General features: G+C 43.7%; 2 protein-coding genes across 2 annotated transcripts; both read right to left on the bottom strand.

Annotated features, from left to right (window-relative positions):
• Nucleotides 1-1038: 1038 nt before the first annotated feature.
• Nucleotides 1039-1861, bottom strand: LOC149982550 (uncharacterized). Its single transcript, XM_090242195.1, has one exon. The coding sequence runs from the start codon at nt 1848-1850 to the stop codon at nt 1491-1493; it is 360 nt and encodes a 119-aa protein (XP_090098321.1). The 5' UTR covers nt 1851-1861; the 3' UTR covers nt 1039-1490.
• A 6609-nt stretch (nt 1862-8470) lies between these two features.
• Nucleotides 8471-17139, bottom strand: LOC110527932 (cytochrome b-c1 complex subunit 1, mitochondrial). The gene is made up of 12 exons (XM_021609566.3): nt 16189-17139; nt 15136-15276; nt 14902-14988; nt 14632-14761; nt 12559-12757; nt 12325-12404; nt 12068-12183; nt 11235-11539; nt 11011-11096; nt 10564-10652; nt 10334-10409; nt 8471-8962 (listed from the first exon to the last, which is right to left on the bottom strand). Exons 1-12 carry the CDS (start codon nt 16249-16251, stop codon nt 8898-8900), a joined length of 1437 nt encoding a protein of 478 aa, XP_021465241.3. The 5' UTR covers nt 16252-17139; the 3' UTR covers nt 8471-8897.
• Nucleotides 17140-17713: the final 574 nt, after the last annotated feature.

Raw genomic sequence — 17713 nt, 5'->3', positions numbered from 1 at the left:
AAGAAATACGTTTGCTTTACAGAACTATTTTTTTGTTGTTGCAGTTTTCCTGCTAATTTCCTGCATTCTACACATTTTGCCGTGACCTATGCCATGTTAATGTATCGGAGTGAGAATGACTAACAAATTCAATGGGGGCCTCCTGGAGGTCAGCCAGTGCCACCTGGGTACGTACCCTGCGTGCCCGGTCGGTAATTTGGCCATGATTACTACAAATTCAGATAGCTGGTTAGATTAACTAAACCAATTTACCAATCTAAATTTTTTTTTACTGACACGGGTAATTGTGTGAGTGACGTATAACACGGTTTCGCTGACGCACAGGCATGTTTCCAAATTGTACCTTGTGTATTCTACTATTATTTTTTCCCTTCCAATTAAGAACATTCAAACCAAAAGTGAAAAGATATTAGACAACAATATGACAAAGTGACAGTAACAGAGGAGCGTAAAAATATATATATATATATATAAAATACAATAAATAAGTCATAATAAAGAGTAAAATAATAATAATAATAATAATAATGAGACATTGGATTATATGGTCACCTGCCGTAAACTACATATTATACATTACGTGTGAAACATTATATACGAATTATATAGAGATTCAATCCATGTGATGTGGGTGGAGATTCTCCATAGTCAATAAAAGGTTGCCAAATTCTGTAAAATGTATTCTACTATTCTAACTCTGAACATGAAGTTAAGACTTTGACAAAAAAAAAATATATATACATATATTTTTTTTTACATTCGAAAAAATGACAGATGTTCCGACCTCTGTTTTCATATGTAGCTACTGCCCTGACTGGGATCAATTATACATCAACTAGATGGATGATCTCTAAAACAGGGGGCTCTGTTTGTCTCTGAGGTCAATTTCCTCCCCGTACCATTGTCCTGTTGTCAAAGACCCGTTGGGAATGACGCAGGGTGATATTGCTTATTCCTTAGTGCTTTATTGGTTACTGATGCTTGAAATTAAGAAACACCTCTGACGTCAGTGCAGATTTAGCAAGCAGTACACAGAGGTTATATGATCAGATTTTATTTTGCAACCTTTCCTTACATTGTTACACATACAAACACAATAAACACAATTCAAATGGTTCCCTACCTATTACAATGTCATGAGACCATCTGCCTGTAAATTAGTATTTATGCTCACTGTAGCGGAGACAGAAGACCAGCTTCATCTTATATTTGATCAGTGACATTTAACTGGCAAAATGTGTCATTCTTTTTACATAATGTTAAAGTACAGGCAGTCAGTGGAACTTTTTGGCATAAAATGAGGTAAGAATTATGCAATATAAAACAGATAAAGGGCAACATTTATTAACGACTTCAAGATGTCTTTTCCTCTAATAACAACACTTGTTTCATCCCCATGACCTATCCATCCCTCAACCTGCTTTTGTAAACCCACAACCCTGGTGAGGTGAGAATTTCCCCCCTAGCCTTTGCCAATGTGACCCCAGCCCTTATTTCCTTTTGCCGATGCGTGCCATCAGCTCTGCATTGGCAGCAGCCTTGGCTCTCATGTCGTGGTTCTTGGCCAGGTCTATGAGGACACTGAGGATGCTGGTGGGGACATCCAGGGACAGGGCAAAGCGAGACCCTTGCTGGGCTCTCTTGGCGACCTGGGAGGCCGGGCGTGGGACTCTGGTCTCCCGGAGGGTTGGGTGAAACTCTAGGGGGAGCAGGGAGCCCAGAATGCCACTGCGGTTTATGATGTTGACAGCCAACAGGTCACTTTCTGTGTCTTCTTCTCCCATCCTTTGGCACAGGCTGCACAATGGCAGCAACAGAGCCAGGCTCAGACACATACGCATGCCTCGCATGGTAAGCACAGTTGATCTGAAGTAGGAAAGGTGGAGAGAAAAGACGGTCAATAACTCAAAATCTCTTGCTTTAGATTGAGAATTGTCCTACAATTTTGAGGCATTTGTTAATTTGTTCTAAATATACCATGGTCCTTGTAATGATGGTAAGGCACACCATGAATGTTTTCTCCATGCTATGTAGTTACCACAAATAATGGTTACCCACTGGGATGTATTTACATATTAGTGGTCCTAACAGACGCTGGTTGAATTAGTGAAGAAATGTAGCTTTGGTCTTCAAGCTCTATTTCTGGAGGACATCAGACCATTCAACAGACCGTTCAATTGATAATTAAAGACATTCTGGTTCATGATCATTATTTTTACAATCACATTTACTGTGTAAGTTGTGGTTCATCCTAGGAAAGTATAAAACATAATGTAAGTAATCAGCATCAGTAATAGGGACTTACCCAATGTCCTGGCTTAGAAGTAGTAAGGTCCCCAAAAGCCACCTCTTAGATGCAGGGTGGTGGCAAAGTATTTATTTATTTTTTGTTTCCCTCTGTCCTCTTCTGGTTCTCACAATATCTCTGTCAGTTTTGCCCAGCAAGTAGAGGAGCGACCACTGTAATGCAAGCACAGATTTTCAACTGGACTTCTCTCTTGTTACCCAAGACTCTATCTTCCTCCCTCTCCATCGTCCACGTGTCACTGCACCGTCACATCCAGCTTTCCCTCTCTGTTTATCTTGTACATCTCTCCGTCCATTGCCCTCCGATCTCATCTTGTCTCGTCTCATTTCCTTTTCTGCCACAGTTTGATATCATCCTCTTAGTCTAACAATAACGTGATGGTAATTGCATTTTTTTTGCTCTGTCTTGATTGGATATCACCCCCACCACCACTCTAAAAATACTGTATATTTATCTCTCACAAGAGATAATAAACACGTTTTCTCATGCTGGAATAATTAAAAAAGTTTGAAATATCCAATAAATGTCATTCCACTTCATGATTGTGTCCCACTTGTTGTTGATTCTTCACAAAAAAATACAGTTTTATATCTTTATGTTTGACGCCTGAAATATGGCAAAAGGTTGCAAAGTTCAAGGGGGCCAAATACTTTCGCAAGGCACTGTATTTATTTACTTTTCTGCTCTTTTGCACACCAGTATCTCTACCTGTACATGACCATCTGATCATTTATCACTCCAGTGTTAATCTGCAAAATTGTAATTATTCGCCTACCTCCTCATGCCTTTTGCACATAATGTATATAGACTCTCTTTTTTTCTACTGTGTTATTGACTTGTTAAATGTTTACTCCATGTGTAACTCTGTGTTGTCTGTTCACACTGCTATGCTTTATCTTGGCCAGGTCGCAGTTGTAAATGAGAACTTGTTCTCAACTAGCCTACCTGGTTAAATAAAGGTGAAATAAAAAAATAAAAAATACACACGGTAAACTGTTGAGCATGAACCCAGCAGCATTGCAGTTCTTGACACAAACCAGTGCGCCTGGCACCTACTACTGTACCCCATTCAAAGGCACTTACATTATTTGTCTTGCCCATTCACCCTCTGAATGGCACACATACACAATTCATGTCTCAAATCTTTCTTTAACATGTCTCATCCCCTTCATCTACACCGATTGAAGTGGATTTAAACTGGATTTATCCAGCTTTCACCTGGATTCAGTCTGTCATGGAAAGTGTTCTTAATGTTTTCTATACTCCATGTATCTCAGTATTTGTATTATTTCTTTATTTTATAGTCTTTCTTTTTGTTCATCTTTATCAAGGGTGCCAATAGTTTTGGATGTGACTGTATGTCTTGGGTGTGTGTTCAGTACGCGTTGACCCATGTAACATTGTTGTCTTGAACTGCACCATTAAGGATAGCCAGGGCTGTAGTTACAGGACACCGATGTCCAGACCTAGGAAATATTTAATTAAAAAAAACGTTTTGGAACTGTCTGGTCTTAACTTACTGTTGAGAGTTAGAATAGTAGAATACACCAGGTGCAATTTAGAAACTTGGTTGTGCATCAGCAGTTTTCCTCTTGTTAAGTCAGTCACACAATTAGCCCGTGTCAGTTCAATTTTTTTAGATTGGTAAATTGGTTTAGTTAGTCTAGCCAGCTATCTGAACTTGTAGTAATCATGGCCAAATTACCCAATGGGCACGCAGGGCACATGCCCAGGCGTCCTGACCTCCATGGGAACACCATTGACTTTGTAAGTCATTCTCACTCAGATATCATATTAACATGGCAAAATGTGTAGAATTGCAAGAATTTTACTTTTAAGCTTATTTTTTTTTAAAGTTTCCCCAAACCATGGCAAAATGTGTTAAATTACAGGAAATTAGCTGTTAAACTGTCGTCGCCCCCCCCCCCCCCCAAATTAAAAAATAATAATAATAATAATCTGTAAATCAAATGTATTTATTTACCTTTTCTTAATAAAATATTGCTTCTGCTAACAGATCCCTCTGTGTTCTAAATTATAGTTTTTCATCCTGGAGTTAATGTGTAGTGGGTAATTGTATTAGCTAATAGGCTTTGTGTTTGTAGACTGATAATGGCTGGGCTCATTTTTGCTTGTTTCTGATCTTCTCCAAATAACATTTTTGAGTTTTTCAATTGTATAGAAATGCAGTAAATGAGCTTCAACTTTCTTAAAATGTATTGGATGGGGCTGTCAACCTCGAAAGGAGGAAAAAGGAAGACAAGCCGCTTTCGTTTCCTGTGTCACATCTTGCCCATCAAGACATTATCCTCATCTGACTAATGATAACCATGGTCTTACTTACACAGCCTGAGCCAAGGGACTCGACCCTGAGGGCCACAGAGAGAAGGCCCAGCCTCCGTGACCCTGTATGTAAACACAGAGTTGGGGGTCATGTACTCATCATTCAACATAGTCAGGTCAGTGGGGGACAATACATAAGCTATCCTCTTGGTAGCTACAGCAAGGAACAGCTTGAAATAGATACGTCTTGAACGGCTAAAGGAATACCCAGTCTCCCCAGCAGACCACAGAGCACAGATGATGATGATCACTTTAATCATCAATCGTATACAAGGTCTAACTGAAGTTGGACTTCCGCTTTATCCCAACCGCTCTGAAAGACACGCATACAGGTTGGAGCAGGGGGCTGCCGCACTGGGGTCCTGTGGAGCAGTTTTGGGGGTTGCTTTGCTCAAGGGCACAACGGCAGGCAATGGCATTTAGGATTTGATATCAGCAGCCCTCCGGTTGCCAGCTCACTTCCTGACCAATTTTTATCGCTTGAACTGGCAACCCTACGTTGAGTAAAAGTCTAAAAGTATTTGGTTTTAAATATACTTAAGTATCAAAAGTAAATGTAATTGCTAAAATATAAAAAGTATGAATCATTTTTAAGTCCTTATATTAAGCAAACCAGATGGCACCATTTTCTGTGTGTGTGTGTGTGTGTGAATAGTCAGGGGCACACGCCAACACTCAAGACATAATTTACAAACGAGGCAGTAGGGATGACCAGGGATGTTCTCTTGATAAGTGTGTGAATTGGACCATTTTCCTATCCTGCTAAGCATTCAAAATGTACTGAGTACTTTTGAGTCTTAAGGAAAATGTATGGAGTAAAAAGTACATTATTTTCTTCAGGAATGTAAAAAGTTGTAAAAATATAAAAAGTACAGATACCCCCAAAAATGACTTAAGTAAAAATATATATAAAATAGTACTTTACACCACTGGTTACCTGCCGCCCTCATAAGGATGTGAGATGATGTCACACGGTCCATATGATACAGTAGCAGAGTTGTATAGCTGGAGTACTTGCCCATCAAGACATTGGTTCTTTAAATAGGCTTTATTCATAGATATGACAAACAAGATAACACCAATGAGCGGTCTCTCTGCCATTTGTCCACAACTCATCTGTAATGAATTCATATTTTTCTGTGTTCTGTTCCCGGAGATGAGTGGTTGGAAGAACATATTCACAGATTACATGTTGTTTTGTTTTTTTTCAGGCATGGAATGGTTAGGTTGCGGTAAGGGTTCAGGTTTGGTTTAGCCATACAGCCAGTCATGTCTGTACAGTGAGAACAGGCAGATCAGTGACGTACCACACGCCCCCGCAAGTAGGGGGGGGGGGGCACAGTCTCCAGTTGAATCCAGGTGAAAGCTATGATACCGCCCCCTTAAATCCACTTTAATCAGTTCAGATAAAGAGAAGGAGACAGGTTAAAGAAGGATTTTTAGACCTTGAGACATGGATTGTGTATGTGTAGAATTGCAGGCAATTTGCTTTAAAACAGCAACATTTCTTCTCAGCCTAATGGCAACATTAGTAGAGTAGCTATAAAACTGCATATTTTTCTCCTTCCCCTCTGGCAAAATGTGTTGAATTGTAGGAAGTTAGCTGTTTCCCTGCCCTTGTTTAGACCGCAAAACTGCAGTACGCCATTGAGGCAGATAGTAGATTTACTATCTTGAGAACAGGTAAATGGTCAAAATAATATTATTATTGGTATGTTTAAGGGAAAGGGGGATAAGGGAGGTACATTTAGAGGGGGGGAGTTGAATCACAAATAAAGGGAGAGGAGATGCGGTTAAGGGAGCGTGTTTGTGCCGTCAGTAAAAAAATGTTTTAAAATTGTACTGCATCAAGGGACATAAACGTAGGCATAGTCAACTCTGGTATCATCATAAAATAACATCTGGACCAAACATTTGTTAGTGAGTCAGTCCTTCACTGAAGTGTAAATGAGAATTCCTGTCCCCTGTAAAGCAGTTGAACTACAGTGACCTCTCCTGACATGTCTCCATCTATCTGATCCTGCCCAAGCTGATGGAGTTTAGGAGTTGTGTTTGGCATGTATACGTGTGTACGTACATGCATACAGAACAAAAATATAAACACAACATGTAAGTGTTGGTCCCATGTTTCATGAGCTGAAATAAGATTCCAGAAATATTCCATATGCACTAAAAGCTGATTTCACAAAAGGTTTTTCATACAACACAATGCCACAGGTGTCTCAAGTTGAGGGAGCATGCAATTGGCATCTTAACTGCACGAATGTCCATAAAAGCTGTTTCCAGAGAATTTGTGAACTTCTTAACCATAAGCCACCTCCAATATCATTTTAGAGAATTTGGCAGTACGTCCAACCGGCCCCACAACAGCAGACCAGGTGTAACCACGCCAGCCTAGGACCTCCACATCCAGCTTCTTCAACTGCGGGATCGTCGGAGACCAGCCACTCGGACAGTTGATGAAACTGTGGGTTTGCACAACCAAAGAATTCCTGCACAAACTGTCAGAAACCATCTCAGGGAAACTCATCGGCGTACTCATCGTCCTCACCAGGGTCTTGACCTGACTGCAGTTCGGTGTTGTAACCGACTTCAGTGGGCAAATGATCACCTTCGATGGCCACTGGCATGCTGGAGACGTGCGTTCTTCATGGATGAATCCCGGGTTCAACTGTACCTGGCAGATGGCAGACGTGTATGGCGTTGTGTGGGCGAGTTGTTTGCTGATGTCAACATTGTGAACAGAGTGCCACATGGTGGCAGTGGTGTTATAGTATGAGCAGTCATAAGCTACGGACAACGAACACAATTTCAATTTACATCTTTGAATGTACAGAAATACCGTGAGGAGATCCTGAGGCCGGCCCATTAATCTGCCATCCCCCCTCATGTTTCAGCATGGTAAAGCACGGCCACATGTCGCAGGGACCTATTCATGATTCCTGCAAGCTGAACATTTCCCACTTCTTCCATGGCCTGCATACTCAAGACGTTACCCATTGAGCAAGTTTGGGATGCTCTGGATTGACGTGTACAACAGCGTGTTCCATTTCCCGCCAATATTCAGCAACTTCGCACAGCCATTGTAGGAGTGGGACAACATTGCACAGGACACAATCTACAGCCTGATCAACTCTATGTGAAGGAGATTTCATGCTGCGTTAGGCAAATGGTCACACCAGACACTATTTTATTTTATCCATGCCCCTACCTTTTTGTAAGACATCTGTGACCAACAGATGCATATCTGTATTCCCAGTCATGTGAAATCCATAGATTAGAGCCTAATTAATTTATTTCAATTGACTGGTTTCCTTATAAACTGTAAAATCTTAAATTGGTTATTTTTGCTCCGTGAAGTTACAGTACATATCCCTTGTTTACTCTTCCCTAGTGACTGGATGTCCCCACAGATTAGTTAGACAAAAGGATAACAGTGATGTGGCACCCTGTCAGCCACAATGGGAGAGATCTGTAATCTACTTAACATTTGATATTCATAGGTCATATTTCAAACATTGGAAGACATGTCATTTCATGACTGGTAATGTCCTCCCTCGTCAATAAAGCGTGTTCATACCATTGACGGTACTAGAAGATCAGTTCATACTGGAGTCATCTTGTCCCTCTGGTGGGTAGAAGTGGTCCCTGCAGCTCAAGTCAGAGGAACACGAGTTTTAACCCAACCATTGTGGCTGAAGTAGAACAAGGACTAACTAAATACTGGAATTATGCCATTTGATACAAAAACAAGGATAGAGCATAACATGTTAATTCTTACTAATCTAATTATGTGTGGGACAATGACTCACGAACATGTTTTACTTGAATGTCAGAATGAGTTTATGTACAATAGGACAGAAACAAAACATTGCCTCAATTCATAAATACTTCTCCACAACTGGTTGTACAGTGCTATGATTGTAAAGTATATGCATCACTGGATGTGTTCAGGTGTCCCCAGAACAGTACCAGGTGCCTGAAAAGGCTCAGTGATAATAAATCTTCTGTATTACAATCTTCCAAGATCAGCGACAAATACAAGGAAATGGAACACAACTTATGCACACCCTCAACACCATGGTTCTCTCCCTCATAACCAATTAGAACTGACGTAGTGAGAGGAGAGAAGGCCTGGAGTCCATACCAGTCTGTGCTAATGAGCTGAGGCAGTCCTCGGTTCTTTACTCTTGCAGTGATGGGAGGAGTATGGGAGTGGAGGAGCATAGCAACACTATGGGGGATCTTAGAAGCGGAGCCAGTACATGGCACTGCGCATCCTGTTGTAGTCAGGCAGCTGCTCAATGGGGCCTGTACAACAGAGAGAAACAGATGAGAGAAGGATAGAGTTCGGACTTCCAGACTCTATCCTAGACAAGAGGATAAAGGTGCAAAGGCTGCTTGGAAGGAATATTGATGTGTGGTAACTAGGGATGCACATTTCTGTAAATTTCTCTACCGAATTACCAACCATCATTAACCGGTCAACAAACTGAATTTTTTCCCAATGAAAAATTGTGACCAACAAACTATGCATGCATACAAGGAACTGACATTTTTCATTAAGAGCTTAATGGAAACATGCAACAATAACAAGCCTATTGTCTTAGTCAAAAGACTAGAGCCTATTATTTAACATCCACCTCCTGTAATGAAGCAGACAATTTAACATTCGCCAAAATGCAATAGCGGGCCAACACTGTTCTGAACAGCGCACCCAAGGCTCCCGAGTAGTGCAACGGTCTAAGGCACTGCATCTCAGTGTTAGCAGACATCACTACAGGCCCTGATTCGATCCCGGGCTGCATCACAACCGGCCGTGATCGGGCGTCCGAAAGGGCGGCACACAATTGGCCCGGGGTCATCCGGGTTAGGGGCAGGTTTGGCCGGGGTAGGCCGCCGTCATAGAATAAGAATTTGTTCTTAACCGACTTCCTAGTTAAAATGAAGGTTAAATAAAAATGTAACTTAATGTGAGCAATTCCATATTAGAAATCTCAGAAACAGAGGGATTCTAATAGCAACAAGTACAATGGGTTGTTAGGATGGGGTTGTTAATATGACTAGGATTGTGCTTCTGGACAACAAAAATAAGTTATGAAAACCAATAGAACAGGAGAGAATTGCTGGTTAATGTCAAGAGGAACTCTTTATAAAATAATTGCCTCCACTTTTCTATGGCTGGATTTTGGCAAGGCTACTTTGAAGCAAGGTAAGAATTGCCTCTATGAACTAAAGTAAAACGTTCAGGTTTCAAACAATTCTACTGCCTCAAGGTCACATTGCAAAGTGGCGTGTGACACGCTGATAGCCTCCTGTTGACTATGGTCTACACACGTGAATGGGAGGTGCGCTTTATGTGTTGAGATGGAGAAATAAAGTAGCTCTAAAATCACAGCCATCAACAGTTACACTCGATTGCATTTAGAATAGTTATTTGTTGCGCAATGACTGGGCTTACGAAAGCACATTTCACTCCTGTACCGGCTTTTTGAGGAGCTGCTCTTGTGCGGTCTGACAGGTGATAGGCTATTCCGTTTCTCAAACTAGGCTCTGTATGCCGTGCGCATGTGATAAGATTATTATTTTGTTTTTTAAACCTAGAGACCGATAAGCATGACCAGTCAAATGTATATTTCGGCAGCTAACCGATTTAAGTCAACATCCCTAGTGGTAACTTACCAACAGCAGACACGGCGGGACACTTGTCATAGATGTATTTGGAGCAGATGTCACGCACCATCTTGGGCGTCACAGCCTGAGGGGGAGACAGGGACAGAGGTGGTAGGAAGAATATGGGTGAGCGCGGTGGGGGTCGGGGGAAAAAAAAAGAGGCGCAGAAGTAGCACCCTCTAGGTGGTAGGAGGGTGTAACAGCCGTATGTGTGGTGCAGAGAAGGGGGTTGTACTCACGTTGATGCGGGCATCCCACTCGGCCAGAGGGATACGGCGGCCGTAGTTCAGGACATGTCTGCCGATGTCATCACATATCGGTGTCGTTCCTACAGGAGAGCAGTAAGGCAGTGTTAGTGGGGACCAAGGAGTACTAGTGCACCATGTCATCCCCAGTACCAAACCAACATCAACGTGGAAAAAAAACCAGCACATTTCTATGTTTTGTAGTAAGAGGAAGATGGGTGTTTCCAATGAAAATCAACCAATTAGTAGGCATCACCTACTCACAATTGGTTAAAATCACATGATGCATACCGATGTCATTGGAAACATATCTTCCTCTTTCAATACAAAAACAAACACGCCATTTCTAAACATGTTGATGTTGGGGTGGTGCTGGAGATGAGAACATTTCTGAAATGGCCATTGAAGTTTCTTATGGGCTACATGAGGTAAAGATTTTACCGTTGAGCTGTCCCACCAGGCTGGCCTTGAGGGCATTCTTGGCTCTGGCAATGTCACTCTCTGTCACTGTGGTGCACAAGTTCATCCTTCAGGGAGAGAAAGAAAAAGGCGGGTCAATACCATCAAATTGAATAGGTAGAAGGACACAGGCTGAGGACAAGTGTTCGACCCAGACTGCATCCATGTGTAGCGCTTGAGTGTACGCATTGTAAATCCCAACTAACCATGCGTTCTGTGACCAGTGCATCATGTCGTCGATGTGGTGTTTGTCGGTGACAAAGTAGATGCCCAGCAGACCAGTGTCGCTGTAAGAGGAGTGGAAGGCCTGGAAGCTGTGGCACAGACTCTCCTCTGAGGCTAGACGAGCCAGGCGGCTGCTCAGGTGCTTTCCACCACCGAAAGTGATGTCATAGCTGCCAATGATGGAGTTGGCCACCATGAGAGGCACAATGTCTGGGCTGGCGGCACTGGCACCCTCCACAGCGATGGCAATGTGTGCCAGGGGCATATCGTCATCACGCATGCGGATCTACAAAGAGGGAGACAACGCAGGGTTAACAATATGAACAATCTAAATAAAACGAAGAAAAGCTCCGGGCCTCCCGAGTGGCGCAGCAGTCTAAGGCACTGCATCACTACAGCCTGGGGTTCCATCCCGTTACCGGGAATCCAACAATTGTCCCAGCGTCGTCTGGGTTAGGGGAGGGTTTGGCCGGGGGAGGGCTTTACTTGGCTCATCACGCTCTAGTCGACTCCTTGTGGCGGGCCAGGCGCCTGCAGGCTGACTTCGATCATCAGCTAAACGGTGTTTCCTCGGTCACATTGACGCTTTTGGGTTAAGGGAACTAGTGTCAAGAAGCAGTTTGGCGGGTCGTATTACAGGTCACATGACTCATGATTCGCCTCTCTCGAGCCCATTTGGAGAGTTCCAGCAATGAGACAAGATTGTAATCAAGAAAAAGGGGGTAAAGGTGACAAAGAATAAAACCTGATGGGATACCTGCACCCTTGTTCAGACATTTGTAAATTCAGACACAGAGACCGGAGCGTTCCTCACCTCGCTGCCAGAGAAGCGGCAGGGGGACAGAACAGGCACAGCATCATCCTCGTACTCAAAGGAAACGCCACTGAAGTGCTGCTTGGCCAACCCAACCAGCTCCTCGTGAGTCACACCTACACAGGAGACAGGCAGTGAGCCGTTACAAACAAGGACGAGATTACACACACACAAAACAATCAGGGCCGGTTTATATTTGCATATTATACCTCTCTACACAGCCTTAACATGGCAGTGGTAATGTATGGGAGACATACCTCCAGCAGCTGCCAGCACCATGCGGGGGGCCTTGTAGTGGCTGCTGATGAAATCTACCAGATCCTGTCGACTCAAAGTCCTGAAGGGAAGAGACAGATCTAAACTAACTCGGGAGTGCTGTGAAGTGTAACAGGATGCTGTAACGGGTATGTGGGACTTTCCCTAGTGTTTTGGCTTGGCCCTAGCATGCTCTGACCCAATAAGATTCCCTGGTAGACTCAAGGTGTGTGTACCTGGCGTTTTGGGATGGCCCCAGAACACTGTGTCCTAAGGGGGTGCCCTGGAAAGCTGTAGCGTGCAGCAGGTCCAGACACACGTCCTGCAGACTGCCCTCCACCTCCTCCAGCTCTTTCAGTACTACACTCCTCTGCTGCTCAATGTCAGCCTCGCTCAGGACATTGCTCTGCAGCACCTCGGATAACAGCGCCACCGCTGGGAATAGAGTACTGATTCAGTACACACACACACACACATATATATACACACATAGCCACGACAATAACTAGAGGACATGCACAGTAAACTATACTGAACAAAAATAAACATGTAAAGTGTTGGTCCCATGTTTCATGAGCTGAAATAATAGATCTCAGAAATGTTCTATACGCACAAATGTTTACATCCCTATTAGTGAGCATTTCTCCTTTGCCAATGTAACCCATCCACCTGGCAGGTGTGGCATATCAAACAGCGTGATCATTACACCGGCACCTTGTACTGGGGACAATAAAAGGCCACTCTAAAATGTGCAGATGTCACAACACAATGCCATAGGTGTCTCAAGTTGAGGGAGGGTGCAACTGGCATGCTGACTACAGGAATGTCAACTAGAGCTGTTGCCAGAGAATGTAATGTTAATTTCACTACCATAAACTGCCTCCAAAATAGTTTTAGAGAACTTGGCAGGGAGTCCAACCGGCCTCACAACCACAGGCCAGGACCGCCACATCCAGCTGCATCACCTGCGGGATCGTCTGAGGGGGGTGTGAGGGGTGATGAGTATTGGTTTAATAAAGCCCGTTTGAGGAGAAACTCATTCTGATTGGCTGGGCCTGGCTGCTAAGTGGGTAGGCCTATGCCCTCAAATGGCCCTTGCACAGTCATGTGAAATCCATAGATGAGGGCCTAATTCATTCATTTCAATTGACTGATTTCCTTACGAACTGTAACTAAGTCAAATTGTTGCTTTTACTTTTGTTCAGTATAATTGACCAAAAGGCAACAGGTGCTTAACAACTACAGTGGATTCGGAAAGTATCCAGACCCCTTCATGTTTTCCACATTTTGTCACGTTAGTCTTATTCTTAAATTTATAAAATTACATATTTACCTAAATCTACACACAATACCCAATAATGACCAAGCAAGAACAGGTTTTTCAAAAAGTATTCAGGCCCTTTGCTATGAGACTTGAAAATGAGCTCAGGTGCATCATGTTTCCATTGATCATCCTTGAGATGTTTCTACAACTTGATTGGAGTCCACCTGTTGTAAATTCAATTGATTGGTCCTACAGTTGACAGTGCATGTCAGAGCAAAAACCAAGCCATGAGGTCAAAGGAATTGTCTGTAGAGCGCAGAGACAGGATTGTGTCGAGGCACAGATCTGGGAAAGGGTACAAAACCTTTTCTGCAGCGTTCAAGGTCCCCAAGAATACAAGAAGGGTCTTGGTCAAGGAGGAAGCCGCCACTCAGAAAAATGATGATGAAAACCTGTTCCAGAGCGCTCAGGAATTCAGACTGGGGCAAAGGTTCACCTTCCAAAAGGACAACGACACTAAGCACACAGTCAATACAACGCAGGAGTGGCCTCAGGACAAGTCTCTGAATGTCCTTAAGAGGCCCAGCCAGAGCCCGGACTTGAACCCGATCGAACATCTCTGGAGAGACCTGAAAATAGCTGCCGTGACGCTTCCCATCCAAACTGACAAGAGCTTGAGAGGATCGCTGCCAAAGGTGCTCCAACAAAGTACTGAGTAAAGGGTCTGAATACTTATGTAAATGTAATTGTCTAAAAAAAAAAAGTTTTTGTGTTGTCATTATGGGTTATTGTGTGTAGATCTGATGAGGGGAAAAAACAATGATCCGTTTTAGAATTAGGCTGTAATGTAACAAAATGTGTGAAAGGTGATGGGGTCTGAATACTTTCCGAATGCACTGTATATACGCAAACACACTTGCTCAATCTCTATGACGAGGGGCTTATAAAGAACCCCACATACACACCACTGAATTATCACATCTTATAAACAGTCTCCATTCCTTATTCCTGTCTCATTGTGTCTGCAGGTGTCTGGTTGGCTCACCTTTGGGCAGGTCCTTGGCCAGGGTCTTCATGTAGTAGGCAGTGTGCTCCCGGGAAGTGTATGCACTCAGGTGAGCACCCATGGACTCCACCTGATGCTCCAGGGCCATCTGGGGGTGCTTCTTTGTCCCCTGGGGAAAAGAAACAAAGGGAAAAGGGGGAGAACAAAAAAAGTGTAAAATGCTTTTGGGACAGTCTGGTGCAGCAGTTAAGTGTGAAATCTCTTATGAGACTCAAGGTAGATTGCACAGATGTCACAGCTGTTATGTACCTTGAAAGCCATATGCTCCAGGAAGAACCCAGCTCCATTGTTCTTCTCAGTCTCGTAGCGACTTCCACAGCTGATCCACAACCCAACCTGAGAGAGTACAGGTGGAACTTATACCATGCTGCGCAAACAGACAGTCAGGTTCATCTGAAATGTGACTGTATTACACAATGTTTCCCAAAACCATTAAGAACAGTACTTAAATTGTATAATCAATGACACAGCAGAGGTCCTTACAGTGCATGTGCCGTGTCCAGTCTCCTCGGATGCGATCCTCAGGCCATTGTCCAGGGCAGTGAGACGGGTCTCCGGAGCTCCTAGAAGGCTCTGGGCGTAGGTCACCGTCGCCTGGCCACGCCGTAGAGACAGCAGGATGGGCTAGAGGGAGAGGATAGTCAGCTGTGAATAGATTCTTCAGCAAATAGTAAATTAATTTGGTTGTGTTGATAAAGACTACAGCTGGTGTACGGATTACATGTATGAAATTGCTGAAATAATTTGTAGTAATGGGATGAAGAGACAGCAAAATATTATTTTTTTACCAACTCAATGTCATCATGGCCAACAAAAAGGTTAAATGGACAAGAGAAAGTGCTTGTGGGGTGATCTGCTGACTTGATCCCACAATAAGTGATAGCTACCAATTTACACGTACAGCCTGTCGACCTTGCTAGCTAATACGTTGGGGGTAACAGTGAGGGGCTATTTTTTTATCTTCAGTGAGGGTCCGTCAAGAAAACACTTAACCGGTTAGCTAGCATAGCAGCCCACTACAGTTTGAAGTCAAACTAAACTTCATAGTTAGCTAAGATCATATAATGACTTTCTAGCGAGTTCAACTTAACATATGGCCAGTGGAATGTGATTACCAGTCAGCAAAGCAACTGGTCGACTACTAAAGTATACTGTCATCATTTAGCAGGACAAGAGGTAACCAACATCTGCTAGCTAACTGGTTAACGATTGGCCGAATAGCTAACGTTAAGGACAACGTTAATGACAATGACCTTGGGTTAGTTCTTAAAATCGAATAAACCCAGGTATAGGTTAACTAACATGATGTCAACATTTCCACTCATATTACGTAATCTACAGCGATGTGTTGCGCCTTTCCTGCCAGTTGACCTTGCGCTAACTCCAATATAATGCTTACCGGCTAGCTATCACTTTGTCTGTATACAGCCACGGGCTTACTTTTTTTCGCTGTGGTGAAGGAAATGCAGATACCAACCAACAACTTTATTTTCCTTTGCAGACCCCTCAAATGCCAAGATGTTCCTGAATACTTACGCTACGTGCTTTGGCTAGGGCTCGACCCACCGTGCTCCCGACTCGGCACACGGACGCTGCCATCTTTTCCAGGCAAATAAAGAAAGATCAGCTGCGCGCACGTTCCGCAACGTGGACGCCCGCGAAGTCCTTGTATAGAACTGTGACGTCAGCGGTTCACGCAGGCAGCAGCGCCAGCAAGTCGGACAAAGGCTACACTACACTGTAGCAGCATACACTTTTATCTAAATGACAGTAGCATTTCTGTATAATAAACAATCTAGCTAAGTGGATTCGATACTGACTTTATTAGGCCTACAATGACTGGTTGCAAAAAACTGCTTAAAACATTAGGCAACAGTAGTCCAATACCCCCCTCTGTCAGGAGCTCTTGTAAGTTCCCCTCCATGCACATATGGTCATGATCACCTTATGGGTGAGGTTCTGGTGCCTGGAGATGTTCTGGAACCTGATCCCAGCATAGGGTACCAGAGGAGTGGGCACAAACAGGGCAGGGGGCTCCTTGTCTGGGTCTTGAAGGTTGATGGCCTCCAGAGGAAGGAAATGGCTTTTGTAATTATCAGGGACAGCAGGGGGCTTATAAACCTGGGGCCTTATAACCGGGGGTGTCCATCAGCAGTCCATGGTATGGGACTGGGTGACAGATGGAGGGAGTTGACAAGGCTCAGGCGCTGCAAACTCCAGGACTCTCCGGCCAGGAGCCTCTCAGGAGACAGTAGGGGCTGGACTCTGATGACAGAGGTGAGGTGTCGTACCACAGCCTTCAGCCACCTCTTAGAAGAGGCCGGCTTGGGTTTCTCTGCCACAGCCTCGTTGTCCTTCCTTTGGTGATGCCGTCTGGTTCGAGGCTCTGGGGAATTGGATGTTTTTTTAGGATGACGGCGGGCCATTTGATCTGAGAGCCCCCAACAAGGAGGTTGACCCCCATATACTGAGGCACCTCCCTATTGCCTATAGACAGAGAGCAAGAGAGAACATCTGTATAACCTCTTATTCAGGGCAGAGGTAGTCTGGCTAACACCGAACTCTCAAAGTCCTTCTGACATCAGAGTCTGGAATGAATCTTTGGTGTCGGCACAATGTGTCGATAATGATTGGAGTTGTGCTTTTACTGGTTGCCTCCTCTGTCTTTCTCACTCAAACACCCACACACACAGCCTCCGAGTAAGATTTAGTGGTTCCCAGTCTTTAATTCAGGAAAACTTAGGTAAAAATGGATTTAAGTGCTACCAGAATGTTATATGTGCAACCAGAGGAAAAAAAACTAGACCACCTTTACTCCACACACAGGGATGTGTACAAAGCTGTCTCTCACCCTCCAAATGGCAAATCTGACCATAATTATATCCTCCTGCTTCCTGCTTACAAGCAAAAACTAAAGCAGGTAGTACCAGTGACTCGCTTATCAAGGAAGTGGTCAGATGACGCAGATGCTAAACTACAGGACTGTTTTGCTAGCACAGACCGGAATATGTTCTGGGATATGTTCTGGCAACATCAGCACTGACCTAAAGGCTAGAGGTGC

The sequence above is a fragment of the Oncorhynchus mykiss genome, chromosome 7, assembly GCF_057628025.1.
Source record: "Oncorhynchus mykiss isolate SJ-2025 chromosome 7, ASM5762802v1, whole genome shotgun sequence".
NCBI classification, from domain to species: domain Eukaryota; kingdom Metazoa; phylum Chordata; class Actinopteri; order Salmoniformes; family Salmonidae; genus Oncorhynchus; species Oncorhynchus mykiss.
This window is presented reverse-complemented; position numbering and strand designations above follow the sequence as displayed.

Bases quoted from the DNA above. Each gene is read 5' to 3' on its own strand.
- LOC149982550 (XM_090242195.1), bottom strand. From the start codon at position 1,850: ATGCGAGGCATGCGTATGTGTCTGAGCCTGGCTCTGTTGCTGCCATTG.
- LOC110527932 (XM_021609566.3), bottom strand. From the start codon at position 16,251: ATGGCAGCGTCCGTGTGCCGAGTCGGGAGCACGGTGGGTCGAGCCCTA. The intron at 14,989-15,135 runs GTAAGGACCTCT...GTACTCTCTCAG, and splicing joins CTGGACACGGCACATGCACT to GTTGGGTTGTGGATCAGCTG. The intron at 14,762-14,901 runs GTACATAACAGC...TCTTTTCCCCAG, and splicing joins TGGAGCATATGGCTTTCAAG to GGGACAAAGAAGCACCCCCA.